Below are 19059 nucleotides of genomic sequence, written 5' to 3'. Positions count from 1 at the left end.
AACTAAACACGAGAAAGGAGATGAGAGAGGAATAAATATTATGTTTTGAACTCTGATGTAGAGTGCATATACATGGTACAACGCAATGCATGCTGGGTAAAAGTGGGCGTGACTTGCCTCCCACTGGGGCCGCGAAACAGGTGGCCACTCCCACCGCACAGGCACACACCAGCAGATCCTGAACATGGGCACTATTCTGGGTGATTTGGGTGGGGTTAAAATAACAGCATCAGGACACACACATTCAAGACGCATGCCAAAAAATACCATCACTATTATTACAGACAGACGAAAATAATGAGGTATTATGGGAGAGACAATGAGACGGGGATAAGGTGAGGATACAGGGAATGAGAGCAGAGAAATATGCAATTAGTATGTCTCTAGAATATATTTAAATTCATAAACTTTAGACACACACACAGATTGTAATATTAAACTGAGTATAACATCCTAAAGCAGTTCTTAACAGTTGATCAGAGACCAGTTTTGGCATCTGTCTACTCATAAAATAGCTCGTGATGGTTGAGGGAATTTATATGCCAATGAGAAGTAACTTGATCCTAGATCAGCAATTAAGGTCAGCAGCTTCGGTAGAGTAACTCACATATTAATGCCACACACACAAACACACACACACACACACACACACACACACACAAACAAGCTCACAGGGGCTGATTTTTACCTCATACACACCGGTGAAGATGGACATGACTCTGCTCAGCACTGCTGCACATATACTGGCAATATGCACAAAAGGACCCTGAGGATTTAATAGAGCTTATTAATCAATAAAACTGCAGCAGATGAATAACGTTCTGTATCTATGAAGAGAATTTATGTAACAAAATTAATTTTTCTGAATTCAACAAAGAGCTGCAATAATAGTGATAATTAGTGCAACCAGTTAGCAATATATCTGAACTAATGACAGACAGATAGAGAGGCAGACAGACAGACAGATAGATATATAGACAGACAGACAGACAGATAGAGACAATTATATAGACAGACAGACAGATAGATTGATAGATGGATAGATAGATAGAGACAATTACGTAGACAGACAGACAGATAGATTCAATTATACAGACAGACAGATGGACGGACAGATAGATAGACAGACAGACAGATATATATATTTATATAGACAGACAGATAGGTAGACAGACAGACAGACAGACAGACAGACAGACAGATAGATAGATAGATAGATAGATAGATAGATAGATAGATAGATAGATAGATAGATAGATAGATAGATAGATAGATAGATAGATAGATAGATAGATAGATAGATAGATAGATAGATAGATAGGGGATTTACAGTTAAAGACCCAAGTTTTCCCCTTCACTATCCAACAATAGATAGAGAGACGTATAGAGACAATTATATAGACAGACAGATAGATAGACAATTAGATATACAATTAGACAGACAGACAGACAGACAGATAGATAGATAGATAGATAGATAGATAGACAAGCAGTCAGTCAGACAGACAAAATCTTCATAAAGTTAATATCTGTTACAGTAAAAAAAAAAAAAAAAAAGACTTCATCTACATATTTAAATTAAATGTTATACATTTATACATAAAAAATATAATAAAATAAGTAGAAGAGGTCCACCTCCTTCCCGATGGGCATTCCACTGCCCAGACCAGCCGTAAGACCAATGACTTTAGCCACAAATGCTTTGAGTGTCAGATACTCCTTTAACACCACACCTCTGAGGATGGTCTTGAGTTCAGGGATCCCAGAGCCTGAGGGACAGATAAAAGAGAGAGCGTGAAATTAATCTATAAAAACACAAACATCATTTTACACAGAGTGTAGATCCTGTCACAGCGATTATTAAAGATGAAAAAGATTGCTGTATATCCTCTGTATATCTGATGGCACATGAGAAAGCTATCAAAACAATTGTGGCGCGGAGAGGCGAGAGAAAGCAAGAGAAAACAAGACCATGATGATCACATTTTGGAAAGCGGGTAGGACGATTTGATGTATTGTGGGTGGTTGAGAAGTATTGAGGACACAAACTAGACAAAGATTTGTGACACTGATAGAAGTGTGGAAGGGTAAAGGACAGAGAATATAGGGAAATAAAAGCAGGAATGAAATAAAAGCATACCTATGGCTTGTGGAGCGACCAGATGACAGAAAAGGGATGCAAACACGATGAGGATGATGGGATATGAGACCCAGGCCAGATACTGCAGAGCCACATTCCCTTTCAGCTCTCCATACATCCACTTATATGCTGTTAGAGAGAGAGGTAGAAGAAAAGTTCTAGGGCACTTTTTATTTGATCAGGTCCCACTATAAGTGGGGAAGAAAAGAAGTTTAATATTTTTACCATAATTTGTTATCTGATTAACAGGGTACAACAGAAAGATGTACTTTCATACAATTAGCATCTCAGGTAAAAGTTATGAAAGACTTTCATTACTAACTATTAATCCTGTAAAGCCTACTGCATCATATTTAATACACACATTTCTAAGGCCTAAATTATCAACATGAATCATGATCCAAAACAATCTTCTACTGTACATACCTTCTGTCATCTGAATTAGAGTTTATACTTTTTTTTAGCAAGCAAAAAGCCATTTAATATACAGTACTTGTAAAACGATTCATAAAGTAAACATAAGAATATATTTTATATTGTTAGTGATATTTTAAGATGAATACTTACTGGACTGAAGCACTTAGGTTTACTTGATCATCCATTCATCAATTTTAGAAGACTTGTGTAAAAATGCGAGTATCAAATATGACACATCAAGGTTTTGAGGAACATTTATTTGTTCATCTCTCCATCATCATTGCGATACATTTTATGTTTTGACCCCCACAATAAAAACTACAGAGCTTTGATCATAAAACTAAGCATTTAAATATCATCTTACTAAGACATATTATAGGGAGATATAGAGTGACAACTGATATTTATATGCATTTTATGTAAGCTGTCTGCTATACTGTTATAAAGACCTCATTCATCTTACATTTTGGCTATATTAATATCAGCAACTGCTCCAATTTTGGTATTTTTGGTCAGTTTGGGCCTCTGAATAAAATTGAGCTGTTTTTTTTTCTCCTATATCATACTATAATGCACCATAAAAGCATGATAACATATGCAAAACATTTTTTTACTAGATTTATTTTTATTAAGATTTTGTCTAAAGGTTCAATAAACTGTTCCGTTTCTTAGAATGTGATTTATTCCAACTATTCAGGAAATGTGGACTATTATTTCATGTCAGGCTTTACATTATTTAATTATAGGTTAATTATTTAAATAGTGGCTAAAGCCAGTTAAAGTATTTATTCTACCCATCTGCTAGTACTTGTTAAGGCCCATGCACACTGAGTCCGAAATTATCGCATGCGTTTTTTCGCTTTCGTGATTCGGTGGCTCTGAATTGTCAAAACACCATTAAAAATGCTTGCTACGGATGCGAAAAACGCAGAAAATCGAACCTGATTCTGTTTGTTTTTACGGACGAAAGTTTCGCAGGCAGTGTACAAGCGTGCTTGACATAACGTGAGAGGTCGTATTTATATTTTAACATGCGAATTTCGGACTCAGTGTGCAAGGGCCTCTGGTAAAACACGCGTGGCATTTGTGTCGTGACTTTTGAGTTTCCTTCATAGGGTTTCCTTTGCTAATAGTAGAGCGTGGCCAAAGCCAGTTAAAGTATTTATTCTACCCATCTGCTAGTACTTGTTAGAAGAAGCAGTCGAATAACAGGAGAGAGCATCAGTCTGTGAGTGTTTACTTTTCCCAGTAGATTTTAGCGCGGCTCTTTGTTGCTAGGAAACTTTGTTGCTAGGAAACTTTGTTTTACTCTGGTAAAACGCGCGGCATTTGTTTGTGTGTCTTGTGTTTCGCTTGGTTAAATAGTAGGGCGTGACCAAAGCCAGTTAAAGTATTTATTCTACCCATCTGCTAGTACTTGTTAGAAGAAGCAGTCGAACAACAGGAGAGAGCATCAGTCTGTGAGTGTTTACTTTTCAAGTTAGATTTTAGCGCGGCTCTTTGTTGCTAGGAAACTTTGTTTGTATTTAACATTACTGTGTCTACTCTGGTAAAACGCGGGCCCGTTTGGCATTTGTTTGTGTGTCGTGACTTTTGAGTTTCGCTTGGCTAAATAGTAGGACGTGGCCTGCTGTATTCAATAACGAGGTATTAAGCGTGTATAAAATAGGTTAACGTTAGTGCACCGCGGCAGCCCTCGTGTGAAGAGCGAAGACTGTAAAGACCAACGACTCAACCTGTGCAACTCCACCGAGAAAGGACACTGACAAGGCACTTGAGTATTAATTTCTTGTTGTTTATTTAATTTTCTTGTTTCCTTTCTCTTCTATACAACTTTAATCTGATCTTTCTTACACTGTGTTTTCAAATCCCTATTACTAACATGCGTAAATCAAATATCACACATCAGAGGCAGTACAATCCTAACAACCTGCGTACCTTTCCGGTGTCTTCTAGTACTATATTCTCTTTTCCTATTGGTCTCTGGAATTGCCAGTCCGCTATAAACAAAGCTGATTTCATTACATCTATTTCTAGTCATTCAGGTCTCAGCCTACTGGCCCTGACTGAGATCTGGATCAGACCAGAGGACACTGCCACACCAGCTGCCCTCTCCACTAACTTCACTTTCTCACACACCCGTCGTCTGACTGGTAGGGGTGGAGGTACAGGTCTGATCATCTCAAATGATTGGAAATTTGATCATTTACCACCTCTGTGTGACAACAGCTCATTTGAATCACATTCAATTACCATCACTAGCCCTATAAAAATCAATTTTGTAGTTGTATATCGTCCCCCAGGTCAGCTTGGCAGTTTCTTGGAGGATTTTGATGTGCTGCTCTCATCCTTCCCTGAGGATGGTACATAGTTCTTGGAGACTTCAACATCCACCTAGAAAAACCTCAAGCTGCTGATTTCCACACTCTGCTTGCCTCATTCGACCTCAAACGAGTATCTACTGCGGCTACTCACAAATCAGGTAACAAATTGGACCTTATTAACACACGCTACTGCTCCACTGACTATACACTGGTCACCCCACGGCACACCTCAGATCAGGGTTTCTCAAACTCGGTCCTGGAGGGCCACTGTCCTGCACAGTTTAGCTCCAACCCTGATCAAACACACCTGAGCAAGCTAATCAATGTCTTCAGGATCACTAGAAACTCACAGCTAGGTGTGTTTGATCAGGGTTGGAGCTAAACTGTGCAGGACAGTGGCCCTCCAGGACCGAGTTTGAGAAACCCTGCCTCAGATCACTTCCTCCTCACTCTCAACCTCAACCTGCCTCAGAACACAACACACACTCATCCACAGGTCACCTTTCGGCGAAACCTACGCTCACTCACCCTCTTGCCTACCCTCTCTGGTCTCATCCACACTTCCTCCACCAGATCTGCCCCCTTTCCTCCAGGCCAGCCCGTGCCACACCCTCTGCCCCCTGGTTATCTGATGCTCTCCGTGAACATCGTTCTAAACTCAGGGGTGCAGAGGAAGTGGCGCAAATCGAAAGATCCTACTGACCTTGGTCTTTATCAATCCCTCCTCTCTTCCTTCTCTGCTAATATCTCTACTGCTAAAATGATTTACTATCACAACAAAATTAACAATTCTTCTGACTCTCGCATGCTTTTCAAAACCTTCTCCTCTCTTCTCAACCCTCCTCCTCCTTCATCAACCCTAACAGCTGACGATTTTGCCACATTCTTCATAAATAAAACAACCACCATCAGCGGCCAATTTACCAATCCACAAACTGACACACACATTTTACCAGCTAACACACACATTCTACCCTCCTTCTCTCTACTTTCAGAGGCAGAAGTCTCCAAACTCCTCCTTTCCAATCACCCTACCACCTGTCCTCTTGGTCCTATTCCCACTAACCTAGTTCAAGCCAGTTCATCCTCAGTTGTAGCACTCACACACATCATAAACACCTCTCTTCACACTGGTACCTTTCCCACAGCATTTAAGCAGGCTCGGGTAACCCCACTGCTTAAGAAACCCACTCTAAATCCAGCACATCTGGAAAATACAGACTGGGTATCTCCTCTTCCATTCGTCGTGAAAACACTTGAATGAGTTGTTTTCAACCAGATCTCTTCCTTCCTTCCTTAGTTTCAAAAGCGGACACTCAACTGAGACTGCCCTGCTCTCAGTAATTGAAGCTCTGAGACTGGCAAGAGCAACTTCCATATACTTTATACATTATTGTTTATAATTAATTTGATTGTTATGTGGTGTCATAGTGTATCATTGAAGTGTAACTTTCAAAACGCTTTGAATTGTTAGTGTCGGTAGTCAATGTAAATGAGCAATGTTTACTCATTTTCCGTGTTACCTGAACAGAGAAATTCACGTTTAACTATCAGCAAAAGACCGCCGGATTATGCAATATGTCTTGCATACATATCTGAGAATACACACTTTTTTTTTTTTTTAAGTTTGGGTTGGTAAGATTTTAAAAAAAAGTTTCTTATGCTAAGCAAGGCTGCATATATTTGATTCCAAATACAGTAAACATTTTGTGAAATATTTACATTGTAAAATATTATTAATATTTAAAAAAGAAAGGGAAAAAAAGCATTTATTTGAAATACAAATATTATATAACATTATAAATAGGGATGCACCGAATTAAATTCTGGTCCAAACCAGAGTTCGATTGCTCTCCCCTCCCACCACCTCCGCTGGATTGTGTTCACACCGTATTGTTTGATTCCGAACCGAGATACGTTTGCATCAACAAAGCAGGAGCTGTTTAGTTTGATAGGTAAAGGCGACGCAGGGGAAGGCTTTAAAATGCATACTGAGGTTACTCACCTCACTTTTACATATTGGTTTTGAACCTTTGATTTTGTTTCCAAAGCATCAGCACATAACAGCACTTGCGTCTATCTGCCACAAATGTACTGCAAATGTTCTTAAAGGGGAACTGAAACGAACAAAATATAATTCAATAACATGTTGGTTATTAAAATTGTAAACAAATTAATTCAAAAATAATATTTAAAACAAAACATGAAGTTTTTCCCAATACTGAAATTTACATTTGTTGTTATCAGAGCGCAGCCGTGTTTGATGACGTCACTGGCATGGTACCGCTGTAGGCTACTAACGTTATGTCAGGCTACTCTACTGCTACTCTGACTGATTTTGACTGTACACATTTTTTTAACTGTATAAGTTAACACTAAAAACAGCATTTGAGTAAGAAACTGAATCATCAAATGAAATAATAAAACTGCATATTCCTCACTGTATGAATGCAACATATACTGATTACTACCCTTACAGCTTCCACGCTCCGAACCGTAGTTGGGAGCTAGCTGGTCTCAACATAACTTGGCTCGTGGCAGGTAACTTGCGTCTAGTGGTCCGGGCTTTACAGAGCCGAAGCACAAAACAGTGAGGCGTCGGTTGGTTGCAGCAATGAACTCGGGCTTTATTACTCACAGTGGTACACGTTCATACGGAAACCACATGGCCCACTACGTCACACATACGCGTTTTTTCCAGAGTGAGGCAGAGATGGCAACATGATTCTTATATAGACTGTTGTCACTTTAAGAACTACAGTAATGTAGGGAAAAATCTAGAATATACTGATACACATAGAATAAGACGATAAAGAGAATTTAGTTAAGTGTACGCGCTGTGACAGCTGGCTGTCTGTGCATTGCGTTTAGACGTGTACGCTGGTCAAATTTAAACTGGCAAGGCGCGCCACCGCGTCTTTCATACACAGTTTGAAAGCGGCTGAAATCACACTAACAAGTCTTGCGGGTGTCGTCGATGGATATTGCTTATATTGGATAGCATCCTCGATGTCGGATTAATGTGAACATCACAATAACAACTAAGAGGTTGTTTACAGGATCCCCCATGGTCACATTTATGCCACAGTCATTTTGCAAACAGGTTATTTGGCCCTTGATGGCATCGGAGGTGTTATATTCGCTTGTTGGACAGATCCAGGGTGGCCGCGGGTCCTTAAAAAGTCTTAAATCACTTTTAAATCACTTTTCCTAAAAATAAGGCCTTAAAAAGTATTAAATTGTCTTAAATTCAGATTGGATAGGTCTTAAATATGTTTGTGTCAAGTCACCGCGAAAATGCAGGAGGCATTAATATTTTTTATATTTACTTGATTTTATAAGTATTTGTTAATTGGACATAAATGTTCAGAAAATATTGTAATAAATATAATTTAGGACAGCAATGACATTTTTGTGTTATCCTTTCGCATTACACATATAGTCAATGTTCTTAAACTCAATTGATTATTGTCATTTTACCATACTGTTCATTTTGAACAGTGTGTTTACTTTATATTTCCACTTTTGATTTGTTTTTCCATCGTAAGTTTGGTCTTAAATTTCATTTAGAAGTGGTTTTAAAAAGTCTTAAATTTAACTTTACCTGTAGCCACCCTGAGATCACAATTTTTGAATTTTTGCAATGCAATAAGACCCCCCTCTCGATCTGTTATGCTCTTGAGATGCCATTTTGCTGGAGCTGTCAAGGTAGCCTATCATGCCAGTGACGTCACGGACCGTTGAAGCTCGAGATGGTTGCGCCCTGGTAACAAAACAACAAACTAATATCACTGCCTGCCTACTTCCTATTTCGTTTCAGTTCCCCTTTAAAGCTGCAGTCCGTAACTTTTGGTGCTCTAGCGGTTAATAAACAGGACTGCATGCGTCTTGCGGAAGAACATTGTAGCCGGAGCTACTTCTGTCTGTTTATGTCTATGACGAGTCACGCAGGTACTATGCTACTCCGCAGTGGTACGACCCGAACCAGTCTAAAATAGTCCGAAAGTAAACACTTATTATAGGTGTATACTGTAGGGATTCAGGATAAGACAAAAACACGTTTTGGAAAATGGATTCATGATGTACTCGCTTATTATATAAATTTAGTACATTTTAAACACAAAAAAAGTTACGGACTGCAGCTTTAAGGCGGCGGGAGTCCATTTCTGCTTACAACGAGCACAAATGAGAAATTCACATTCTCTCTGCTTCCAGTGCATCAGTCACCCTTGTCAGGAAAGTGAGAAAGTCAGAACACAGAAAAACACAGTTTCTTTTGAATCATACGGTATCAATAGCGGTTCACTTCCGCGATTTAGTACAACTGCGTTCAAATCAGCAGCGAACCGTATCGGAGTTCACATGAACTGTACCCCAGACCACCCTTTTTAGGTAGATTCGGGCACGGTTGGTGGGTCCGCAACAAAAGTGCTAGTGTAAAAGCACCCTAAGTGTCATCAAATAGGCATATACTGTGATATACCTTGTAGGCTCTTGGCACTGGCATAGTCCATGCTCCAGCTAACCAGAGCCATAGTGAGACCCAAAAGAACCAAGAAGATCCAGTCCTCCCCCAGCTTTGTCACCATATACCTCTGGATACGGCCCAGACAGTCTGCAAAGCAAACACATTCTAATGGCTATTCACACTAGAACAGTGCATGTCATTTTTAGGTAACCAGAATGAGGTTTTTTTTGTCACTCACCCTGGCATTTGGAATAGGGGCGTGGCTTCTTTATAGAGGAGATGGGGCTTAAACCTGGTGTCATGGGCCCCACATCCAGGCTGGCATGATGTGCTCGGCCATGGCCTCTCCTGGTTGCCTTGGCATTGCCGGCATGCCTCTTCCGTTGCCTTTCAGTCAACAGACGTGTGGCCTCCCGTCTGGCAACATTACCCAGCTGCTCCCGGTATTCCCCGTACAGCTGAAAAAGACAGAACGCGGTTTTCTACCAAGAACAGAAATGACAAAATGACACTTAGCCTACATTGATCAGCAAAGTGAAGAAAATCAATGGAGGTCAAATCTGCTGTTACTGCAGTGAAAATGCAAAATTGAGAATATGTGTAAATAGTCTTGATGATATAGATATCGCAATTCAGTAGTGAAAAATCCTTTGTTACACAGAAGTCCTGATTTCACACAAATTTCACAGTGCTCATTAGTTCAGTGTGATTGTGTGCATGTAGAAGCATGTAGAATACTTGTAGAAGTAGGAATGTGAAGTGAATCAATGTAAGTGTGTGTGGTGGTGAGTTACAGTCATTTGTATGTGTCAGACAGAAATAGTCAGGCTGTCGAACAGGGCAGAATGGAAAAAGCGCTCCCCCGAGATACTCTCAATCATACAGTGCACCGACACACACAAGATTCACCCCGAAAATGTAGCCCTCAAACTGTATAACTATATTGAACGAACAAAAAAATGGCAGACACCCCAGAAGAAAGAAAGAACAGATTCAAGTCTGGACAAGTCAGATTCAAGTCCGGCATGGACCAGAAATTGCTTCCAATTTTTCTTCGCTATTGTGATGTATATCCAAGTGGCTTATTGAACGAGAAAAAGAAAAAAAAAGTAGCGCGAGACTTGATTTTATCCATCGGAAATTGACTGGAACATTAAAAGTGGGCGTTGCAAACTAAATGGAGGCCATATAAAAATAATAATGATCAATTCTGATTTCATTGCGACTACACAAGTATACAAATGCACAAATATTGAGCTGTCAATCAGGATAGACCACACCCTGGCTATTGGCCAGTAAAGGAGGAAGTGATCCACGAAGACATTCTTCTCCTTCCTTCCATTACACCCAATACACACGCCTACATACACACATTCTGGAGCAGCACAGACCCCACATGGTGCGAGACTGAAGGGATCAGATTCAGCCCCCTCATGCACACTCAAAAACAAGAATGCTCAATATAAATGTACGACTCAAAATATTCAGTGTATTTGATATATTTAGTTCAATATGTAAAATGTGATAAATAAATATATAAATGAATAAAAGCATGTTAGAATTAAATGAATGGCATCATGAATGGCCAACAAACATTTGGGGGATTTAACTTATAAAAAAAAAAAAAAAAAAAAAAAACAACTCAATAGCTTTATCAGTCAACGAAACAATTATTTGATGATAGCTAAATTATACAAATAGGTTACATGTAAAATACAGTATTCTTTATTACTTAAAATGTTATCTAAATGTAGAATCCAAGAACAAATTTTTTACTTTTCTGGAAGTTGTAATAACACTGAAAAGTGTGGACCAGAATGTATATTAATTTCAACACACAAATTAAAGTAATTCTCTTTCACTAACAATTGACAGCGATTTAAACAAAATAATCTATTCATTAACAATTATTATATAGTAAACCAGTAGTCAGACTCAGACAGTGTTAATGGCAACTAAGGTATGAAGATATAATTAAATACTGAGGAAAGTACATTAAATAATGATCTGTTAAGTGTGCGTGTATATGTGTGTATATATATATATGTATATTTTATATATATATATATATATAAATAAAATACACGGTATATTTGTACTATCACAAAATATTGTCTACAAATATATGAAGAGTTCAGATGCAAAAGCCTCTAAGTGCCATCTGAAATTTTCTTCTAGAATGATAATTTTGATCAAACTCGTATATTTAAGTTCAGTAATTTCACTTAAATGGCAATGCAAATTACCTATTAATTGTCATATAAGTAAAATGACTGAACTGAAATATACAAGCTTTATAAAAATGACCATTCTAGAAGAAAATTTCAGATGACACTTAGAGGCTTTTGCATCTGAACTCTTCATATGTAAGCATATATAATCTTAAATATTATGATTATTAATATTCATTAAAGTTAATGTCATCTTAATTAATAAGTAATTACTGAAAGTAATACTAATTAGGGTTACACTTTATTTTAAGGTAACTTAGTTACACATTTAATTCATATTACTTAAGTAAAGTACAACGTAACTATTTCCCCTTAAAATAAAGTGTGACCCTAATTAATAAGGGTTATGAAACAAATGAAAGTGAACAAGAATGCTGAATTTTATAAAATGCATCTATAATAGAGACTAATGCTAACCCACCTCTTGTGTAGCTGCAGTCTTGAACATACTGTATAGAGATTTTACATTCTTCCACAGAGCATCTCACACTATCCAGCAGCATTTATACACAACACTTGAACACACACACACACACACACACACACACACACACACACCCCCTCGGGCAACAGGTGATTTAACTAAAACCTGGAGTGAAAAAAACTGACAGAATAAGAAGTATACTGAATAAAATATTTGACAAACTTTTAATTCCTTTCTCATCTATTACATCACTGTGATAAGATACTAGAGTTTGCGTCAGATATAGAGAAGACCCAAGGCTGATTCTATCATTGACTCTTCAATTTTCCAAAAAGTCAGTACACTTATACAGGATGACAGCGTGAGAGACTGTTCCGGAACAGAAAAACATTTACTTTAGGACAACATATTCTCTCTCGCTCTCTTTCTCTCTCAAACACCTGTTTTCCTCATTCCTCTAACTGATTTTCACAGTGAAGGCTTAGCTTTACAACCGTGGCCTAAAACTCATTGGGCCTGACAAAACGCACAGATCAGATGATGTCTTCGCCAAACAACTGAAATTAATAAAATGATTCTTTAAAATGATTTGAATTTGACCATATAATATATAGGAGGATTTGAGACACACACACAAAAATAAAAAAAAATCAAGAGAAAGTAAGAAAGACAGGAAGACAGGCTGAGTAGAGAGAGTGAAAGTTGCTAACAGATGTAAGCATTGAAGGACATAGTGACTTTGAGAGTTAATTAAAACACAGTTATGCTGGTCAGTGCGTGTGTATGAGCGTGTGTGTAAGTATAATAATATAATCTGACCCATTCACTGACAGACTGATCAGGAGATCAAGACACACTGGTCATACAGTATCTAAATAATAATTAACACGGTCACAGATTTATGTTTCTGCCGGAGGGAGCCCACACTTAATCCCACAATTCGTCTTTCGATATTCACTCTTACAAATACCATTCCACATAGACAAGACCTTCACAATCACATTAAAAAAAAGAAAACTTGGAAACTTTCAAGTGGAAATACATTACCAACCAAATACTGAGCGATCCCTTAATAATCACTAAAAAGCCGTCACTCATCTCAGTTAATTGCAATCTCACAAAGTTCCGTTATGATCAATAAAGTTGTCTACACTGAACAATAAATCTCTTACTAACATCGTATCTACACTTCGTTTGTTAATGAGAGGATTTGCGAGCGTGCAGAAATCGGTACTGAAAAAAACTGGATTCGGACTAAATTAAACACCTCTGACTGGCCATTGCATTCAAGAGATAAACAAACATGTCTGTGATTGGCTACATTGCTCACCGCTGCAAAAACACGCTGTAAATAGAAACATTTGCAATCTCCAAAGCAAAAGCAAAAATACGAACTGGAGCGTTTGCCAAATAATTTTTGCCAATATGATATTCTGATTACAGTATCAAATGAGGGAGCTCTTGCTTTCATTAGAGGGTGATTAGCAATCGATTTTTTTGATTGGTTAAAATGAATGGAGAATATCTCGTGTCTTCCCGTGGGTGCTCAGCCATTCCAGCCACACACGGGTTCGGCACCTATGCACACACATTACAACTTATTTAAATTTGGTATTAGTAGTTGACACAATGAGCAAATTAATTTATACATATATTTTGATATGTATTGCTGTTTTTTGTTTTTGTTTGTTTAAGCAGTGATTTTAACAAAGCACCAAGAAAAAAAGGAATTCAATTCTGTGAGACTACTAGAATATAGATTAACCTTCATCCAAAATTTCCATTTAAGAGTTATGAAATGGAACACTGTACAGTATTTGGTAAGAAGTAACCAAAATGTTTAAGCTGAGAAAAAAGAAGAAATATATAAAATGTTTAACCTCACCAGAATCTGATCATAATTCAGAACAGTTTCAAAAGTGTTGATGGGCTCCCTTATCATCTTGCTCTTTTATTCTCTGTCAGTCTGTTCCTATCTTCATTTTCTTTCGCCTGCTATGTACCTCGGTTCCTCCTTTCCTTCTCCTTTTCACCTTCACGAAATATTCAAATATTAGTAACTGTATCTGCCTCATAGGAGGTGTCCTGTAGGTTAACGCATAAGTAAACCACATTACCCATAATGCAGAGCACTTGTGGTTGACAGTGGGCTGTCAGCAGCTATTAATTCACAGGGCTGTGATTTCCTAATCCTGTCTGGCGGTCAGATGAAGTCCACTGCAGGTATCTGGACGTGCAAGCGTTTTCTGCATCATTTCATTCATTGTCGTCTGTGCTTAAGTTGAATTCAGTTAAACCTGCATTAATGGTGTTGATTGATGTGTGCGGTTTTTTTTGCTGCTCATCAGCTTTGTGACGTAAAGTGACATCTCTAACGTTTCCTTTCACCTCTACACTGTCCTTTTATTAACATGGACTACTTAAATCGAACTGGACGATTTCAGATTTAAGCAACTTCAAGGAGTTCAAAAGTATTCGCCAATTCACCTGGAAACAAATTCATGAACTGGATTCGGATTATAAGTGCTTTTGATTAAGAAATAATGACTGAATTTGCTCAAACTTGCCAGGTTATCACCCAAACTTACAGGCATTGAATCAGAAATATATTAGAAGAAAACACTGCACAGAAGTGCATATTAGTATTTGTCCTTAATTCAGTAATCCGTTTTATTACCTTGGACACATATAAATTATGAAGTAACGTATTCAGGCACATTTATTCTGTGTTTTTTGTAAAGCAGACAGTCCTGTGCACGTTTTAAGACCAGCTTATCAACAATTCACCCAACCTTAAAACAGCGCGCAACAGACTTTGTGTCGATGGTCAAAAACCAGGCTACGCAACACTACATAATGCTGAACAGATTCATTAGATGATAGACATTTAAATGAGAAGCTTTTATACATGTGTATTTTCACACAGCATATCCATTTTTGAAACTACTGAACAGTAAAGCATTTATCAATAATTACATGAAGTTATAAAAAAGTTCCACAAAGAAAAACAGTTCACAAAGCCTTAAGCAAAAGAAGTTGGTTTACAAACTTGCTTGGGTTTAGATATTGCTGAATTCTGTAGTCTGCAATTCTCAGAACCTCAGGAATATGCTAATTCATCATCAAAACATTATTATTATTTGCATTTCTGCCCAATAATGAAGTAAAAGTTCAAACACAACAACCCTTTTATCTCCTGCACACTTCCTCCACTCTCACCATTTCACTCTCAGTCTGTTCATTTCTGTCATTCAGCAGTCAGACTCCCAGAGGCCTCTGTGCTAAAGAAGGGTCATCAGCAGCTGTATGACCTGGAAGTGAAATCACTTAACTGTGACCATTAAAAACAACACGTAGTGCTGTTAACATTAGTATAAGCAAACACTGCGGTAAACGAATACACCGATCATCTAAGAGCATTCACACGCATTGGTTTTCCCATCATAGTGGAAACTTTCCATTGACTTCTTTTCTTTTACATCAAGCGCATTATATTTTCCATCCTCCAACTCTAAACTTGACCCTCACAGAAACTGTTCGGTACGGATCCCCTAAAGGGGCATGGTGAAAAAAAAAATTAGATGAGAGGAAAATTATGTTTCAATGCGTTTGCGTTCTCTCGCTAAACTTTTGCGTTTACTTTTGTGATGGAAATGAGGTGGAAAAGCTATATTTCAGTGCTTTCCCAAGCAAAAGCAAAGTTTCTCAGAGAAACCAAATGTTTTGTGAGAACACAAATGTTTTGTGAGAGAATGTGACTGTGTTGCGAGAGAACGCAGTTTCTCAGGGAAAAGCAATAGTTTTGAAATATAGCTCCTCCCACTTTATATCCATCACAAAATGTGAACGCAAAAGCAACATTTTTCCTTCCATCTCATATTTTTTTCCCCATCACAATTTTTCCCTTAGTGGCTGTGTAGTTCTGAATTTAATTAAATGAAAAAAGATTGTTTGCTCAAATGCAAAATCTGTCATTTACACCCCCTCATTTTGTTCCAAACCTGTATGAGTTACGTTCTTCTGTGGAGCACATAAAAAGATCATATGAATAGTGTTTTTGTCCATATAATGAAAGTCAGTGGGATTCCAATGTCTTTTCTGTTCCACAGAAGAAAGCCACAAAGGTTTGGATGTAAAGAATGATAGAATTTTAATTTTGGGTGAACTATCCCTTCATTTCCTAACTAAAGGGATAGTTAACCCCAAAAAATACAATTCTGTCACCATTTACTCGCGTTTCAAAACTGTGTGACTTTTTCTTTCTTTCTGTGGAATATAAAAGAGGTCATTTTTTTTTCTTCCTAATTCATCAAAAAATGAAAAATGTTTTTTACTCACCCTCATGTCATTTATCTCCATTGTCCCTCCATTGACAGTTACGCAACTACCACTTTGACGCTTCAAAACGTTCATAAAGAGATCATAAAACTAATCCTTAAGAATTGAGTGGTTAAGCCAAATTTTCGGAAGAGAAGCAATCACTTTATATGATGAATAGATTGAATTTAGGTTTTTATTTACATATAAACATTGATCAGCGAATATAAACAGAAGCTCATTGGTCCAAAGCTCAAACGTGCTGTGTAACACGAGAATGAACCTCATTGGTTCTTGCAGAAGCTCAAACGTGCTGCGTAACACGAGAATGAACCTCATTGGTTCTTGCAGAAGCTCAAACATGATGCGTAACATGAGAATGAACCTCATTGGTTCTCACAAGTCAAGCAAACATGCTTGAGCTTCCGTTTACCACAACTGATGTGTGCATTGAATGTTAACATATGAATAAAAGCCTAAATTCAATCTGTTCATCATATAAAGCAAATCGTGTCTTTTCTTTTTTTTTGTCAATACAATGTTTGGTTACCAACATTCTTCAAAATATCTGCATGAAAAAGAAAGTCATACAGTTCTGGGAATGGCATGAGGGTGTGAGTAAACGATAACAGAATGTTCTTTTATACATGAATTATCCCTTCAAGTTGGCAAAATCTGCCACACACACACTTGTAATGTCTTGGGTGAAAAAAATGCTCTTTCAGCAGCAACATGGTAACAACATAGTAAATCTGATTATACAGAGGTAAACATTCACATAAAGCCTATGAATAGGGCTACTGATCGAGTTTTTCTCTGACTGGATCATTTTCCCTACAGGAATCTCCTGCGTGCGCGAGACAGACAGAAATGGGACGGCAGGGGCAGTAATGCGTTTATGCGTAAAATTTACAGAGGTTAAAAAAAGCTCTCGGCTCTGGCGATCTTCCCATATTGTGCGGTAGAAGAGGAAAATCGATGTGGGAACTCGTGAGTGAGAGAAGAGAGGAAGACAGGTGGAGAAAAGGAAGGTTGAGGGGAGGTTGTGTGTGGGAACTTAATGACTTGTGACAGTGCAAAACTGACAGCTAAAGAATTGACGCTCTTTCACCCCCCTCGTCTCACTTTCTCACACACCACATTTACGACTATTCTCTCGCGCTTGCTTTTGATGCTTGACCTTTAGAGTTCAGTCGACTTCCTTTTACTTTAATACAGTCTTTAGGCCTTCCTAATAAGCTGTCCAATGGAACCAAACTCTAACAAATAGCCTAATGCACCTGACCAGCTGACCATACGTTCCTCTTGGCCGTATAGCAGCCACCGAGAGCAGCCCAACAGAGAGGGCTAGGCGTATATTTAACCTGCATGCTCAGGTTTCTGCTAGCATATAGCAGCAGAGATGTACTGCGTAGGTTAGCACGAATATGCACAAATCACGAGGTTTGGTCCACACATCTGCTTAGTTAAGCAATTCTACGAATAATCCTCAAGGGCATTCGAGATATTTTACAGAATCTTCAGAAACCTGAGACCTTTTTTAACCCCGAATGACCTGCAGAGATCCAGTAAACAGATTTTGGACAGAAAATGTTCCAACTGGAAGCTGCCTAAAGCAATCATAAAATGACAGAGAAGCATTAAAAAAGCAAAAAGGTGGAAAGTAGAACACACAAGCATGGTTCTCTGCCAATAAACATCTGACAAGGAAGCACAAATCCACAGTATTGACACTAATGGAAGTTTACGAGACATATTGCCTTTAATCAGCAGGGTGTTGACACAGGTTACGACAATTCTCATACCTATTCATGACTTGTGCTATTACAGCCCAGTGAGCTCCATGTGTGTCGCCACTAAGAATAGAATGGAAAATCAATTAAAGCCGAGGCTAGTGAAGTGAAAGACTTTGAGACCCATTATTTAAAGAGTCGTATTTTGGGCAGACAAGCGTTTCTAGGTTAGAACAGACCCGACTGACCACGACAAAACCTCAGCAAGCCACCCACCAACAGCAAGACAGCGAAACGCCTCTGCGCGCAAGACAACAAAACAACGGGAGAGAGAAAGAGGCACAGAAAGACAGTGACTGACCAGGGTTTGCTGGTATCTCAGAGCTTTCCTTTGCGACGCATCGGCAGCCATCGACACGCTCGCACTGAGCCAAAAATAAACACACACAGTCTCACTCCTGTGTTACAGCATATGAAACACATACACTCACCGGCTCTTACCCGTTTATTCAGTTACACACACCACCCCACTCAAAGCGCGAGATACACACGCTGTTTCTCTCTTATGTTACAGTACCCGCAACACACACATGCAAGAAAAATGCTGAGACGTGTGATTCTTCAATTAGATACACTGGAACACTAATGCACACCATCCACAAACGGTCAGAGAGACGGCCTACCTGTAAAACACTACACCAACAACACACATGAAGGTGCAGAGCACACAAACACATCACAAACAAGCTTACAAAACTTTATGGTGGTGTTAAACCATAGTTTCTGCCCATTACTTGGCATCAGTAAATTTGGCATAAGCTAGAACTGCAATCAGGGAAACTAGTACGTTTTTTTTTTTAACACAAAGTCAGTGTTCTCAATCATTTTGAGCTACGAGTTTCCATAACTTTTCACATTCTAGAGAACGATAGGGATTTTAAGAAATGTTTTAGAGACTGCAATCACTTCAGAGTCGAGCATTATTTAAAATCAGTTTTTTCATTT

General features: G+C 38.4%; 1 protein-coding gene across 1 annotated transcript in view; it reads right to left on the bottom strand.

Annotated features, from left to right (window-relative positions):
• Positions 1 to 18482, bottom strand: part of clcn1b (chloride channel, voltage-sensitive 1b) — a 42010-nt gene extending 23528 nt beyond the window's left edge. The window contains exons 1-6 of the mRNA XM_084385557.1: positions 18416 to 18482; positions 9588 to 9807; positions 9365 to 9496; positions 2141 to 2269; positions 1636 to 1769; positions 689 to 766 (exon numbers count right to left, since the gene is read on the bottom strand). Of these exons, the coding sequence (XP_084241683.1) occupies positions 689 to 766; positions 1636 to 1769; positions 2141 to 2269; positions 9365 to 9496; positions 9588 to 9807; positions 18416 to 18466 (744 nt within the window). The 5' untranslated portion in view covers positions 18467 to 18482. The remainder of the gene's footprint in view (positions 1 to 688; positions 767 to 1635; positions 1770 to 2140; positions 2270 to 9364; positions 9497 to 9587; positions 9808 to 18415) is intronic.
• Positions 18483 to 19059: the final 577 nt, after the last annotated feature.

Source organism: Rutilus rutilus (genome assembly GCF_951802725.1).
Source record: "Rutilus rutilus genome assembly, chromosome: 17".
Taxonomy (NCBI): Eukaryota; Metazoa; Chordata; class Actinopteri; order Cypriniformes; family Leuciscidae; genus Rutilus; species Rutilus rutilus.
Note: the sequence above shows the minus strand (reverse complement) of the source record. Positions and strands in the feature narration are given on the sequence as shown.